The sequence below is a fragment of the Coenobita brevimanus genome, chromosome 65 (genome assembly GCF_032717465.1).
Source record: "Coenobita brevimanus isolate Jiangsu-jjx chromosome 65, ASM3271746v2, whole genome shotgun sequence".
In the NCBI taxonomy this organism is placed as follows: domain Eukaryota; kingdom Metazoa; phylum Arthropoda; class Malacostraca; order Decapoda; family Coenobitidae; genus Coenobita; species Coenobita brevimanus.
This window is the reverse complement of record NC_137018.1, coordinates 30777755-30793618: the sequence shown is the minus strand read 5'-3', so window position 1 is coordinate 30793618 and position 15864 is coordinate 30777755. Positions and strand designations below refer to the sequence as shown.

The 15864-nt window shown below is 43.2% G+C and overlaps 1 protein-coding gene across 3 annotated transcripts in view; it reads left to right on the top strand.

Annotated features, from left to right (window-relative positions):
- kcc (solute carrier family 12 member kcc) overlaps window positions 1-15864 on the top strand; it is a 1104173-nt gene that overhangs the window by 588901 nt on the left and 499408 nt on the right. For 2 of the 3 annotated variants that reach the window (XM_080276407.1, XM_080276406.1), the window contains exon 1: window positions 9827-10311. The exons of the other annotated variant lie outside the window; for it this stretch is intronic. In XM_080276407.1, the coding sequence (XP_080132533.1) occupies window positions 10014-10311 (298 nt within the window). In that variant the 5' untranslated portion in view covers window positions 9827-10013. Of the gene's footprint in view, window positions 1-9826; window positions 10312-15864 lie in introns of those variants that run through there. 3 annotated transcript variants of the gene reach the window in all.

The window sequence follows — 15864 nt, the reverse complement described above, 5'->3', positions numbered from 1 at the left end:
TCTGGTATTGATTGTAGTTGTGGTTGCATTCCTGAGTCTATAATCCACTGCTGGTTTTAGTCTCTCTCTCTCTCTCTCTCTCTCTCTCTCTCTCACCAGTACGATTCTATAATTATTGCTGTTACCAGACGATTTTATTCAGCTTAGGGCAGACTTCTTACCAAATCACTTTATTTTTTTACATCCTCTTTCATTCTTTCATTTTCCTCCTCCCTTCCCTTCCGTCTTTCTTTTCATCATTCCTTCTTTCCTTCCATTCTTGTTTCCTTCCTCGCATCTCCCCCGTCCCCCTCCTTTTATTTTTTTTTACTTTCTTCTCTTTCTTTTCATTCTTCTCACCCTTTTACCATGTTTTCCTTCTCCCTCCATCATCTTCTCCCTAGCGCCTACTATCCATCCTTGCATTATTCGTTCTGTTTATCTTTCTTTCCCGTCCTTTCACCTCTTCTCCCTGCCTTCTTTCCTCTTTCCCTCCCTTCCTTTCTTCTTCCTTACCTGCCTTCTCCCCTCCCTTTCTCCCTCCCATTCTTAATCATCCTTCCACTTCCTTTCCTTACCTTTCCCTCATCCCCTCATTCTTTCCCTCATTTCTTACCTTCATATCGTTCTCCCTCACGTTCCTTATTTCATTCCTTCCTTAGATCTTTCTTCCTGTAGCTTCACTTTCCTCCTACCTTATTTCTTCCTTCCCCCCTTCTTTCCTCCCACCTTATTTCTTCCTTCCCCCATTCCTTCCTTCCTTCTTTCCTTCCTTCCATTCTAATACTGTCAGATTGCAGTGTGTAATATTACTCTAATGAAATCTTTAACTTTAGGCAACATTCTCTCTCTCTCTCTCCTCTCTCTCTCTCTCTCTCTCTCTCTCTCTCTCTCTCTCTCTCTCTCTCTCTCTCTCTCTCTCTCTCTCTCTCTCACTGTTCTTGCTCTTACATCCTTCCTTTCTCTTCCATTCTTCCTTCCATCCATCTTCCGTACCGTCTTTTCCTCCCACCTCCTCCTCCTCCTCCTCCTTCCTTCCTTCCTTCCTTCCTTCCTTCCTTCCTTCCTTCCTTCCTTCCTTCCCTCCCTCCCTCCCTCCCTCCTTCCTCCTCCTCCTCCTCCTCCTCCTCCTCCTTCCTTCCTTCCTTCCTTCCTTCCTTCTTTCCTACCCTCCTTCCTTCCTTACGTCCTTTCTTTCTTCCGTCATTCGTTCCCTCTTCTCCTCTCCAGACATCTCTCTCAGTCCATAAATTCGTATATCCATTTCGTTCTTTACAATCTCTCTCTCTCTCTCTCTCTCTCTCTCTCTCTCTCTCTCTCTCTCTCTCTCTCTCTCTCTCTCTCTCATTTTCATTCATGTTCTCTCTATCATTCGTTTTGTCCTTGCATCTTTTCTCTTCCCCTCTCCTTTTCCCCATTCGTCTCCCTTCCTCAGTCTTTCTCTTCCATCCCCTCCTTCCTTTTTAGTCTGTTTCTTCCTCCTTTTTTCATTTTTTCTTCCCTTCTTTACTCCCCTTTCCTCCTCCTTCGTCAGTTTTCCCTGTCTTATCATCTCTCCTTTTTTTTTTTTTTTTCCTCTTTCCATATTTTCTTTTTCCTACTTCCTCATTATGTTTTTTCAACTGTGTCCTTCCTTTTTCTTTCTCCCTGTTTTTTCTTGGGTTTCGGATCATTTTTTCTCCTCCTCCTCCTCTTCCTCTCCCTCCGCCTATTCATCCCTCTACCTTCCCCTCTTCCTCCTCCTCCTTTGATTCCTCCCAGTACCTCCCCCTCTTCCTCCCTCTCCCTCTACCTTCTCCTCTTCCTCCTCCTCCCTCTACATTCTCGTCTTCCTCCCCCTCCCTCTACTTTCTTCTCTTCCTTTACCTTCTCCTGCCTCTCCTCTCCCTCTGCCTTCTCCTCTTCCTCATGCTCCTGCCTCTCCTCTTCCTCCTCCTCCTCCTACCTTTACCTTCTCCTGGTCCTCCTCCTACTTCTGCCTTCTCCTCTTCCTCATCCTCCTACCTCTGCTTTCCCCTGCTCCTGCTCCCTCCACCTTCTCCTGCACCCTGCTCCCTCTACCTTCTTCTCCTCCTCCCTCTACCTTCTCCTTCTGCTCCCTCTACCTCTCCTTCTCCTGCTCCCTCTACCACCTCCTCCTCCTCCTCCCTCTACCACCTCCTCCTCCTCCTCCCTCTACCACCTCCTCCTCCTGCTCCCTCTACCTTCTCCTCCTCCTCCCTCGTCCACTTCCTCCTTCTCATCTCTCTCAGTCCATTAAACTCCTGCCACTCTTCCGTTTCGTTCTTGCCCACCTACTTACATTCTCCCTCCCTTCCATCCTTTCATCCATTTTTCCCTTACTCCTCCTCCGTATACTCTCCTCCTCCTGTTCCTCTTCCTTCTTCCACGTTTTCCTCTTCTCTATGTCCATCTTTCCTTCTCCTTCTCTTCCATTAGGTGGACCTCTTTCTTCCTTCCTCCTTGTCCATCTCCTCTGTTTCCCTTCCTTCTTTCCTTCTCATCCACATTCTGTTCTTCCCTCCTCTTCCTTCATTTCTCTACTATTCTGTCCCTCTCTCCCCCACATCCTCATTTTCCCTTCCTTATCTTCTCTCACTTCACTCTTTGCCTACCGTTCTTTTTATCTTTGTGTTTATCAGCGTTTCTCTGATAATCTTTTATTTATTCTCAGTTATCGTTTCCCTTCTTCTCTTCCTTTCTCGCTTAACACTAGCCGTAGGATGACTTTAGTTTTTATTTATTGACTTATTTATTTATTTTTGCTTCCGTCAGACTATTTTGGTTAGCATATGAGACTGTTTGAACTGAGGGTTTTAGAGTTACATAGACCTTATTGGACTTTGTTATATGTTGATTGCCACAGTTAAGATTATTTTTGTTTTGGCCCCACTAGTCTTATCTGATAGTTGAACATTGTGGACTGAAGGCTTAATCTGCCCCTCTTCAGCAGTCCACCATCTTCCTTCCTGGGGATAGGGCAGTAGCTGAGGGACGTTTGTACAACCAGGCAGTCGAAGCACCCGGCTATATAGGTGTCACCACATGAAGGCGTCTTCAGTGCCGTGGATTATACATGCAGCAGTATATACGAGGTTCTCCTTAGCTGAATATAACCAGGAATCAAGAAAAAAAAAAAGTTATTGTCTTGAAGGATTAGTTTTTTCTGCCTCGTACTTTTTACTATTTGTCTTAATTCTCTCTCTCTCTCTCTCTCTCTCTCTCTCTCTCTCTCTCTCTCTCTCTCTCTCTCTCTCTCCTTTTTATCGCCCGCCTAGTGAGGCGATAATGTACAGTAATCGCCTGTGTGTGTGTGTGTGTGTGTGTGTGTGTGTGTGTGTGTGTGTGTGTGTGTGTGGCTATTACCAAAATTTCTCCGAATCAAGTGGGCGAATTGTATCCAAACTAAGAGCAGTATCCCGGGATATATGGCTTGTTTGTTAATAATTTTGGAGAAGCTGCGATGATATGCCTTCGATTGCATCAAGATTTTGCAAGAAATACTGTATACTCTTAAGTTACCATTTTCATCCCTACCCTCAATGAAGAAAGCGACTGTTTGAATGGTAACCACTAGAAATTCTTCAAAGGCCTGTTACACTCAATGATCTTCACGAACCAGATACCCCAGACTTCAGGCTTATGAATGCTAGCGTGATATTTAACTTAATAGCAGTAAACAACGAAATCCTGAGAACTGTTTTTATTTTGACGAAGCTGCAGTGATATGCCTCCGGTTGCCAGAGAATCTCTGATGTAGTTTATTAGTGATGACGGGCGATACGCATCCGTGGGCGAATGCTTTGGCTTTGGTTTTTTTCTTATTTTCGTCATTACTCTCTGTATTTTCCTCGCTCCCGGTCCTTGACTCCTGTCCATCTTAGTCGGTGTTCTCTCCTTTCTACCCCCCACCCTTCCTCCCTTCAGTTACTACCCCTCTTCCTCGCCTTTCTCCCATTTCTCTCCATTTTCCCTCTCCCAGCTTCGTTCCTCCCTCATTTTTTCCGTCATTTCATTTCCCTCCTCACTCATTTCTTTCTCTCCATTCACAGTCTGTCTGTCTGTCTGTCTGTCTGTCTGTCTCTCTCTCTCTCTCTCTCTCTCTCTCTCTCTCTCCCTCCCTCCCTCCCTCCCTCCCTCCCTCCCTCCCCCTTCCTCCTTTCACAAAACAAAATTTATGGCGCCGGCGAACGAAGAAAATGGAGTTTTTCACCCCTGGGCATCTTCCACCCCCCTTGTTTTATTCCGGGTTTTACTCCCCACCTCTCTCTCTCTCTCTCTCTCTCTCTTTCTCTCTCTCTCTCTTTCTCTCTCTCTCTCTTTCTCTCTCTCTCTCTCATGTGTTTTCCCCTCTTTCTTCCTCCGTCCTGTCTCTTCCTGTCTCACTTTCTCCATCATTTTTCCTTGTTTTCTTGGTTCGTCGATATTCTTCATTGTTTAGGCGAGGATTCATATGTGTTTGTCTGCCTGTTTGTGTGCGATTGTGAATGTAATTTTGTGTGTGTGTGTGTGTGTGTGTGTGTGTGTGTGTGTGTGTTTTGTGAGTGGTCGTTTAAAGGTTTGTGATTTGCTTAAGTGCTCCTGCCTTTCCCGCCTCCCCCTCTCCTCTCTCTCTCTCTCTCTCTCTCTCTCTCCTGAATGTAAAGTTTAGTGCTGTATTGGAAATGTATGTGTGTGGCAAGAGTTCGTGTAAATAAATATTATCATTAACTGGCGGATTGGGAATACATGCAGGGGAAATCACAGGACACACTATCTCCATCTGCTTTACATGTCATCCACAGCCAGGGTTTTATACCTTTGATTCACGTTAGCAGTGTCTCTCACCCCTTATCACTAGGTCTCTCTCTCTCTCTCTCTCTCTCTCTCTCTCTCTCTCTCTCTCTCTCTCTCTCTCTCGGCACAAAACGAGCGTGACCCATTTTTCTCCGTTTGATGATTGTACCAAGGCCCCCAGTCCCTCCCCCCTCCCCCACCCCCGTTTTTCCTTCCTCCTCCTCCTCCTTCCATCTCTTTCTCTCTTCGTACCTATCCTTCCGTTATCATCATCATCATTTCCACTTCTTCTCCTTCCTTCCCTCATTCTCTCTCAGTCCATTAATTTCTGTGTCTCCTTTCCGTACCCTGCCACATTAAACCTTCCTTCCTCTCTCTTCCTCCCTTATTCCTTCTTGTTTCCTCTTCTCATCTCTAAAATTTTCTTTTCTTACATTTCTTCCGTCCTCCATCTCATCTCGCCTCGCATCTTGCTTTCCTTTCCTTTCTGATCCATGCCCTTTATACATTCAATCTCTCTCTCTCTCTCTCTCTCTCTCTCTCTCTCTCTCTATATATATATATATATATAATATGTGTGTGTGTGTGAACACTTGCACATAGACATATATGTTTATGTATGCATATATGTATATATATTATATGTACAGTATATATATTTATATTTTTATATTAGTCTATGCATATGGTATATATATATATATATATATATATATATATATATATATATATATATATATATTAATACTTTTATATTAGTATATGCATATGCTATATATATATATTAATACTTTTATATTAGTATATATATGCTATATATATATATTAATACTTATATTATATATGCATATATATATATATATATATATATATATATATATATATATATATATATATATATATATATATACTTTTATGTTTGTATATGCATTGTCCATCTCGCCATTTCTCCCTCCCTTTGTACCTTTCTTCCTTCCCTTCTCACCTTCCTTCCTTCCCCCCCCCCCACCCCATTCCCATCTGTTTCAAGACACAGTAAACAAGATTATCGCGTTGTGTTGGCCCCTTGGAGCGCTATTGCTAGATTTGCCTTGATATTGCCTGATTCACAGAGTCCGTCCCCTCCCCCCTCTCTCTCTCCCTCTTAAACACACACACACACACACACACACACACACACACACACACACACACACACACACACACACACACACACACACACAGGGGTATTGTTTAGCGCGCCTTGGTGCATAGGTAAAAATGGTATATATTTTTTTGTTTGTGTATTTTTGCCGTGCTCGCCTTACCGACCAAATGCAGTGCTTTTCGCCAACTGTCAGTCATTTACATACTTAGCTTGTTGCTGTACCTTTTTGAGGAATGGGGAATAACCGAATGGGGATGTGTCAGGGAAGGGAAAATTTTCATATTGGTAGATCTCTGCGTGGGCCAGGTCGCAGCCCAAACCATAATGCGCGGCCATTGTCTTATACCCAGGAACACAAAGTTTTGCACGTTTTAGGTAGGGTGAGACCCCAGATGGCCATCCCCCATGGTGCCACCCCAGTGGTCCCTCCAAAGCGCACACACACACACACACACACACACACACACACACACACACACACACACACACACACACACACACACACACACACACACACACACACACACACACACACACACACACACACACACACACACACACACAGAGGCAGGTGACAGTGTATTAATCAGCTTACATCAAGATTTGGGGAACTTGTGGAATAATGCGAGATATTGCATGGTTGGATGAGACCACGAGATACAGGGCGAGAGCGTCCGTGGTTTGGCGAGATACTGCGTAGTTTAGCGAGATTTCGTGTGGTTTGAAGAGCTCTCGCGAGACTGTGTGTGGTTTGATGAGATCTTGCGTTACTTCGCGAGATCCTGTGCGACTGGACGAGATCATACTGGATTGAGAGAAGTGGCATCGTATTGCGTGTGCTTTATTGTGAATTTGTTAGTGTAACTTTATATGTACTGCATTTCAGATTGACCTATATTTTTATCTTGTTAGGTGAAATCAGTTCGTTGAATTTTGCGTCACAGGCATGAGCAAACCGCTGGTGAGAAAAGAACAGTTGGAAAGTCAATGAAAAAATGCAGGAATATGAGCATAGTGCTGGCATGTAATGGACTGGCAAAAAAGAAAAACATGAAAAATAATTTGAACTAAGATCTTGAAAGACTGACCAAAAAGGACATAGAAAGCTTATGCAAAATATGTGGATGTATTATAAAAATTTTGTTGCTAATCCTTTCTTTATTCCAGGCCAGACATAAGCAAAGCGTTAACAACAGCAAACAAGACTAGCAACAACAACACATCGTAAACAACCCCACGCGTGCTGCTCGCTCTGTTTACCGTGAATTCAAGCAGAAATATGTAAATAAAATCATTCCAGGAGGAAAGGGAAAAGAAGTCCAGGAAAATAGAGAACCTACAGCAAGGTTTTGAAGAGAGGAAAAATAATATCGAAAACTGCAAGCCTTCTCGAATCTGTTTCTGATCGTGCTCAATACTTGTTGGGCGCTGGTGCATATTCGGGCCGGCGCTTGGTTCGGCGGTGGAGGGTGGGGGACCGAAGTGGCTGGCTGGCTGGGGCGGGGCTGGAGTGGAGCCTTCGTTTTGTCGGATTGGGCGGAGTGAGAGAGAAGATTAGATGTAAAGAATAATGTCTGAAGAGGTATATTGCAGAGAATAACTGAAGATATTTTGGTTAAATTGGGTGAAGAGAGAGAAGATCGAGTGCAAAGAACAGAAATCGGAGGATATAATATACAGAAAGAAAAACTGCAAACATTTTGATTAGATTTGAAGAAGGTGACATGTATAAAAAAAGATAGATGACGTCGATTATTTAAAAAAATAAATAAGTAAATAAATAACTGAAGACATTTTGTTAGGAACTGGAAGAAGGTGTTTTTTTCTGTAAAAAATGTGTATATCACAGGATATTTTCATCTGATTGGAGACAGTTGTGTATACTAATTTTCGAGGACATTTTCGTGGGATGAGAAGAGAGAATACTGAATAACAGTCGAGGACGTACTGGGCAAAGAACTGAAAATACTGAGTTCAGAAGAATTCCGAGGACATCATTTGTCGGAAGATCAAAAATAAATAAAGGGAAGAGTTTGTTTATTAAATACCTGATATTTTGGTTTAAAAGACCGAAGGACAAAATCAGAAGTAATAAAACCTTTTTGTGTAAAATTGGGAAGACGGAAGATTTAATGAACTAGGTCGTAAGACATCTCGGTTGTGTAGTGTGGTACCTGATTGTTATGTGTTATGAAGATGACTATATTTTGACCCTAGAGATTTGATATTTGGAAGCTATTTTGATTAATGATTAAATATTTCGATGGACATATTAGTGATTGGTATGCGTATACCAGTTTGAATTTTGTGATTTGGACGGACAAGAATTCCGAAACAGTTTCTGTTAGGACCTACTGCGGTGGATTCGTACACGGAACAAATCCACCAAGATACTTTGAAGTAGTAATAGGAATTGTGTAGGAATTTCGAAACAGTTGTCTTTTTGAACTGCTACACTTAATGGGAACACAGGTCAAAATAAATTAAGACACTCCGAACGGCTAGGAATAGAAATTGTGTGGGCGTGTTTATTTTCCTCCCGACAATGAAGTCAGGAAACGTTTGATTCAATAACCGAAAACCCAACCCATCGTTTCGGAAAAGGAGATTCCCAGGTTCGGAGACTGGTCCGCTTAACGTCCCTGGAAGTTCATGAGGCGTTTCAAAGCCTTTACTGTAGTGTTCGGACGTTGATGGGATACCTGTGAAACTTACTGTAGCATAAATCGAAACTGCATTGTAAGGGTTTTGAGGCTTGATACTGAAAGTTGCTGTAGAATAACTTGAGGCTTATTAAAAATTGTTGAATCTTACTGTTACAAATTTCTGAGTATTATAAAAGTTTAGTACTAAAGTTAGTGTAGCACTTCGTGAGACTATATATATATGCAGTCTGAAGCTGTAGTATTAGCGTTTCGAAACTTATTGTATTGCATTGAAACTAATTGTAGAGCTTTGAACACGATTGCAACGTTCCGAAGCTCATTTGTAGCATCTCGTAATCATTCTTTTTAGTTCTTTCACAAGTATGAAATATTATTGATTCCTACAGACAGGTGATTCGAAGTCTCATCGCACCGGTTCGAGTCTTTCTGTAGTCAAATGAGGTCAGAATAAGAGAACGCCCCCCCCCCCTGTATATTGTGGATGTATTACTGAACTGGATTGCGGAATTCAGTATCGGATCCCTGAAGTATTACAAGAGAAAATATTTTAACTGAAAAGACCTTGAGAGAAAATTTTGCAATTGGAAAGACCTTGAGAAGAAAACCTGGTACATTGGAGATCGTGACTGTTATGATATGAGAGTACAATTGTTTCTACGTTTCTGCTGTAATATAAAAGCGTGTTAACCTGTTCTTGCTGGGTAACTCAATGTTCTTAGATACTGATGTACTGTAACTTAGCACAAACTCAGTAGCCTTCGTAACCATAGACGAGCGAACAGAAATTGTCACGTCGATCAAGTATAGTGTCAGTGCCCCATTCTGTAATGCTGTACTGTTGTTACCACTGTTACATAATTCTATAAGGCCTCAGTACTGTAGCCATTGTATGTGCGTCTTTGTAACCCGTCGCTATACCTCGCTTGGTGGTTGTTCCACCACCGTATGCTGTAACTTATAACTGGACGCCACTGTAGTGCAGCTTTGTAACGCTACTACGTCGTCTCCGTAACGTCACTGTGACTTTAACTTTACCAACCCCACTGTAACACCAGTACAACTAAACCCCATACAAAGAAATAGACTAACGCCACTCACAAGACTATGTAATATCACTTACTTTACCGTAATCAACCACGCAAGGCTCACGACATACCCTTCATCTATACTGCAGCCCCAATAAACCTCACTGTAGCCTCGCCTTGGATAGTAACGTCATACACAGTTCCTCGATTTTTTGGACCTTCCCACCCTCGAATTTCACTGCAACACAATCGATTCTAGCCCCACAAATTTTAAGTCCACGTAAGTCAGTAAGTTACCACAGCCTTAGAAACCAACAGAAACCCCAATAGAACTCCACGAAACCGAGAGAAAACTGCCACACCCCAACAGAATCCCAGAAAAAACTTCAATCCCACGCCCTGCCCGTATAACCCGGCAAGATGATGATGAACCACGTACTAGACGACAAGCTGGCCATGGAGGAGACAGCCCCGCTCACCTCCTCCACTGCCCCCCCACCAGTCGTCACCCCCACCTCCGCCCCGACTGCCAACGACCCTTCCTCCACCGTCACCACCACCCACAACGACCCCTCCGCCGCCACGACCACTACGACCACCACGAGCTATGTTTTCGGGGCGCTGGGGGGGTCGTGCTCTGTGGACAGTGTGGCTAACTTCACGGACTGGTCGGCACCCATAGCAGCACCAACACCCACCATGAACGGCCAGCCCCCAGGTAAGGACGAGTTGTGGCCTTGGTGAATTAGAATGGTAATTGGACTGGTATGGGAAGAATAAATAAGTAATTTTAATGAGACGAGTAAAAGCTTATGTGAGACGTGCTGAAGACCCCATGACCCCCACTATCACTCCGAGCCATTGAAGGGTTCTTGCTTTGGATGGTTTGGCTAACTTGACGGACTGGTCAGGACGTAGCAACACAGCAACACCCACCATAACGGCCTGCAGCCAGGTATGTGCACGTAGTATGTAGGTATGTATGCATTGTAAAGGCCGGCTTACTCACGCCTGTTGGGACGAGTATGGGACGAGCAAAAGGGGCATGTGGCAGTTAAAGGAAGGATAGCGTAGGTAATTTTGAGGTATAGATTGAAAGGACTTGAATGGGATGAGTTTTAGGTGAATGGATTGGTTTGTGGTCGACAATATAGTTGGAAGATGACTTGGTGGGTGATTTGACCAGTAAAAAATAATCTGACAGGTAGGTAAAGAACAGGTAAGTAATTCTGGAGTATATTGTAAGGACCAGTACAGCGGTTAGTAGGACGGGTAGAAGGCTGAGTAGGACTGTTGCATGACCCACACTGCTAAGGGGAACAAGATTTCATTAGGCCAGCAGACTAAATTACCGCTATCCCATCACTCCTGCTACGACCTCCAGTAACGGCCGTAACATGAACACAGGGTAGTTCCGAGCATGGTACGAGCGCAGATACGACCCCTTCCACTACGACCAGGGTAATCACCAGGCCGGGGTGGGTGTGCTTCTAAATCCTAACTTTTGTCTTGTTCTTATTTTTAGCCGTAGTTCATCGGCCGTAAGTATGTCTCCCAGGGTTCGTTTGTAAGTCACATAGTTTCTCTTCGTTCATTATTAATATTATTATTATTATCAGTAGTAGTAGAATCTGTAGGTCATAGAAGTAGTGGTAGTAGTAGGAGAGATAAGAGAAATATTGTTATGTATTAGTGTTTACTTTCGGTTTTAGTAGTAGTATCATTTGTTATTATTATTATCAGTAGTAGTAGTATTTAACAGTGCTGGGAAAGTAGTATAATACAGAGAGTGCTTTATTACAGGGCTTGTTGACAGCGCTTAATTTACCTCTCTCTCTCTCTCTCTCTCTCTCTCTCTCTCTAAGCCAGGGGCAGATTTTTATTATTAGCCCTTGCATTGTATTTTTTTTTTATGTTTATTATTTGTGTTTATTCACTGATCGTTTTATTTTCTGGAATTAAAGCCCTACTGTAAGCACCAACGTAAATGTATTCTGTTTACTGCGGCTACAAACATCACTTTATTTTTTCAGCTGTATTAGTGTTGCGCTGTATTTTTAGTTCGTCATAAATTTTGGTTTGAAATAATCAGAACTACACACATGTTAGGCTTTCCGTCCCTCTTTGAAAGATACATCAGTTTTTTTATCATACAGCTCATTTTATTGATATATTGATACGCATTTTTTCGTTCCCCAGGCAGTTGATCAGGATTTTCGTCTCGTATTTTCGATTCCGGTTTTCATTAGTAAGGACTCATCAGCATAATCCACCCTTCCCCTCATGCTGCCCAATTCTTCACTTAGGTTCAGGTACTAGCTTGATTGGGGCGTTATGTCAGGTACTTTACAGTTCCCCTCTCTCCCCCACCTCCTTCCCTTTCAATCCACCTTGCCCATATTTCTCTCTCTCACGTGCATTCCTTATCCCTCTCTTTCCATCTCCACATTCCCTTTCCATCTCCACATCACATTCCCCCCCCCCTCTCTTCCCGTTCCTATCCCCTCCCCCTTAAATTTGCACTTACCTTTACCCCCTCACAGTTCCCCTTCCTTTCCTCTCGCCCTCCCATACTTTCCCTTTTCATCTTCTTCCTGCTCTTCTATTTTGATCTCCAGTCAACCTCCTTTTCAGTGCTCCCTTTTCCTTCCCCTTCTTCCTCTTGCATCTCTATTACCTTTCCTTTCACCCATCTTATAACACCCTTCTTTCATTCCCCTTGTTTCTCTTCAGTCCTTCCCTCCCCTCCCTATTCTCCTTCTGTAACTATACTTCTCCCCTTCTCCCTGCCACTCTTCAACGCTCTCTTCCATCCCCTTCCTCCTCACCCTCTTCAGCCTTTTCCTTGCCTACCTTTGCCCCTTCCCTTTTTGCACCCCTCCCCATCCATTGCTCCTCCCGTTAACCCTCCCTTCTTGCCCTTGTCGTCACCTTCCCTTCCCCCCTCTAGCTTTCCTGCTTCCCTGTCCTTTTCTTCGCTTCCCCCCTCTAGCCTTCCTGCTCTCCTATCGTTTTCTTTGACCCATGTAGTACGGTAATTACGCCATTTACAACCTGTCTTATAACAAACAGCAAGGACCAACAGATCTGTTACTGTTTGCTGTACTTTCTTCTGCCCCACCAACCCTTCCCCTCACCTCCCCGTCTGCCCTTCCCGCTCCAGTTCTTCTCTCTTCCTCCCCAACCCTTCTACCCTCTCCCCTCTCCTGCTGCAGCCCGTCCCTTGTTTTGATTACTGTTTTCCCTCTCCCTTCCCCTTCACCCTCACACCCTCCTCGTCCTACTTCCTGTCCCTCTCTCTTCCCCCTCTCCCTCCCCTCCCCTGCGACCTAACTTCACTAACGATATGAACAGCGTAAAACTGCCGGAATATTAACTAGTGTAATATCGAAAGGTAAATTAGATGAGCTGTATTTTTAGAACCAGATCCATTCACAGATATTTTTTTTTCTCTCTTCTGAGCTGATATGTTTTAATATTTTTTTCCTCCGGCCATAAAGAGATTGACTTGATAGGCTTTTTTCTTTGCTTTGTCTTTTTTTTTTTTATCATTAGAGTTCGAATCTGAGGGTATTTTTTTTTTACCTCCCCGAACTCCTTTTGTACCCCCTTTTATATCGTTGATTAGATGGCATAAAAAATGGTGTATTAGAAAACTAGGTGAAGGGTTTTTATTCTTTTTTTTTTTTTGGAGGGGAGGGCCGAGGCGTGTGCTGTATCTGACGGCCATCTCTCTCTCTCTCTCTCTCTCTCTCTCTCTCATAAATGAATTTTCACTAGCTCTGTTGAGCAGTAACTCATCCAGTAATTTTCTTTAATCCATTTCTCTCTCTCTCTCTCTCTCTCTCTCTCTCATAAATGAATTTTTACTTGCTATGTTGGGCAGTTACTCGCCTAGTAATTTTTTTTTAATCCACACTCTCTCTCTCTCTCTCTCTCTCTCTGCCCGCTTATCTGGTCATCTATTTATCTCCCACGACCTAGAAACTTCCAGCGTGGCTGATTTTGATTGGCTCCGACTCAGGCCTGGTCCTCTCTTCTGATTGGCGGATGGCCTTCCGCCCGCACCTCACTCTCATTGGTCCATGCCTTCACGCGCACTTTCCTGCTTTTTTATATGTTTACTTCTATTTGTATTTATTTATTTTTTTCTTGCAAAAGTTTGGGTAGCCGACGTGACATCATTTATTGTGATGTTAACTCCTAAACTTCGTGAGACCTTTCATGCTGACTGTGACGTAATCGACTGGCGGTATTTGGAGTATAATAATGAAAGAACTTAGAGACTTCCCTCTCTTGTCCCTGGGCTTTTCCAAAAATTAATCTTTCGGACTGGAGGGGATAGGTACAGACAAAAATCCTATGGTCATCATAATCCGTCCACCACTGTCCTAAGCTGCATAAATGTTTGGTATTAGCGAGGAGAGAATACATGGAAGATCAGCTGCTGAGGTGGTAAAAATTGGCGTAGTTTATTGGTATATTATTGCTGCTTCTAGACGGGTATATTCAGCTTAGATTTTTTTTTTAAATTGAGAAGTTAGATATAGCCTTAACCTTCACTACCGAAACAGTATAAGTTTATTAAATAATAACAGCCCTCATCTAGTAGCGAAATTAAAAACAAATGGGCTCAAGGAATTGAGAATTTGAAGTAAATAATGTATGTATTTTGCATGACTGCGCACGTGTGTGTGTGTGTTTGTGTGTATGTGTATTAACCCTTGGCTGCGAATTACACTGCATTTTTTTTTATCGGCTAACAGTAGAGTACTTTACTGTGCTGAAAAGAAATGTAGGGCGCAAACAGTGCTAAACAAGTAGTAAGGTTGATCAAGAATAAAGACTTCATTGTTGTGTTTCAGCTTAGGACAGACGATTGTATTATACAGCCGTGGGAAATTACTTCCTTGAAGGTGTTTCAGTAGGCTACGTGCTCACTTACCATCCGTCCTTTGACCACTTTTCGCCATTCCATCGCCCTCCTCCTCCTCCTCCTCCTCCTCCTGTCCTACCATCAATCTTCCTTCCTCTTCTCATCATCCTCCTTTCTTCCAATCGCTTCCTCCCCCCTTCCTCCTCCTTCTCTTCCTCCTCTCACGTGCACTTTGACAGTTTCGTCAGTGATACGTCCATGGTATGAGTCGGAGGACCTTTTGAGGTAATACTTGAACTTGTAACTCATCCTTCTCTCTGATCCTTCCTTTTACCAACACTACTGTACCAACCTGTTTCTCATCTTTTTTTCACCTTTCTCCTCTTCGCCCTCCCTTTTCTCTTTACCCTCCTCCACTGTTCTCTCCTCATTCTCTCCCTCTCTGTACTTTTCACCACCCACCTCCTCTCTCTCTCTCTCTCTCTCTCTCTCTCTCACACACACACACACACACACACACACACACACACACACACACACACACACACACACACACACACACCGTTCCCATACCCAACACCTTCCATAACCCTCCTCTTCAGTTGTCCTCTCCTTTTCCTCTACAGTTTCCTTCTCCTCCTCCTCCTCCTCCTTCTCCTCCGATTCTTCCCCCACATATCCGGTAAATCCTCTGTCCCCTTTTGGCCTTTACCTCCCCTCCCCCCACTCTCTCTCTCTCTCTCTCTCTCTCCATCTTCACTTCCCCTTACCGCTCTTCCTTCCTTTTCATCATCCTCTCTTTCGTCCCGTTCCCTCGTTCCTCAGTACCCCAGCCCGGGGCGTGGAGATGATAGAAGGAAGTTAAGCTCATTAGAAGACGCCACTTTGGTTACCGCGGGGAGTAGAGCAGGCCGGGACTACGCTTTCTTATTTATTTTTATTTTTATTTTATTTTTTTTTTCGGTTTTGTTAGGTCTTATTCATCCCTCGAGTTAAATGGCATTTTTTTTTTTTTAATAGTTTTCATTCTTGCAGACGATTTAATTTACGTGATGACACTTGGCTTCTTGCAGTCAGGTGTGGTTTTATATTAGCTTTATCGATCAGACTGACTTTTTTTTTTTTTTTTCCAGGCGTGTTACCAGCAAGCTATTGTACTCCACTGTCATGACTTTGTTGATGCCGCGTTCGTTTATTTTTTCCTTCAGTTTCATCTTTGCTGCCACCAGACGATTTTATGCAGTTTACGAAGGGTCCTGAGCTGTAACCCCTTCTCAGAGTGAAAAGTATCTCCGACGCCAAATAAAATCGTCTTTACTTTTTTTCTCGTATGGCACATAGTTATATCTTTTTTTCCATTCTGTTTTATTCCTCATTGTGTTTTTCATGTATAGT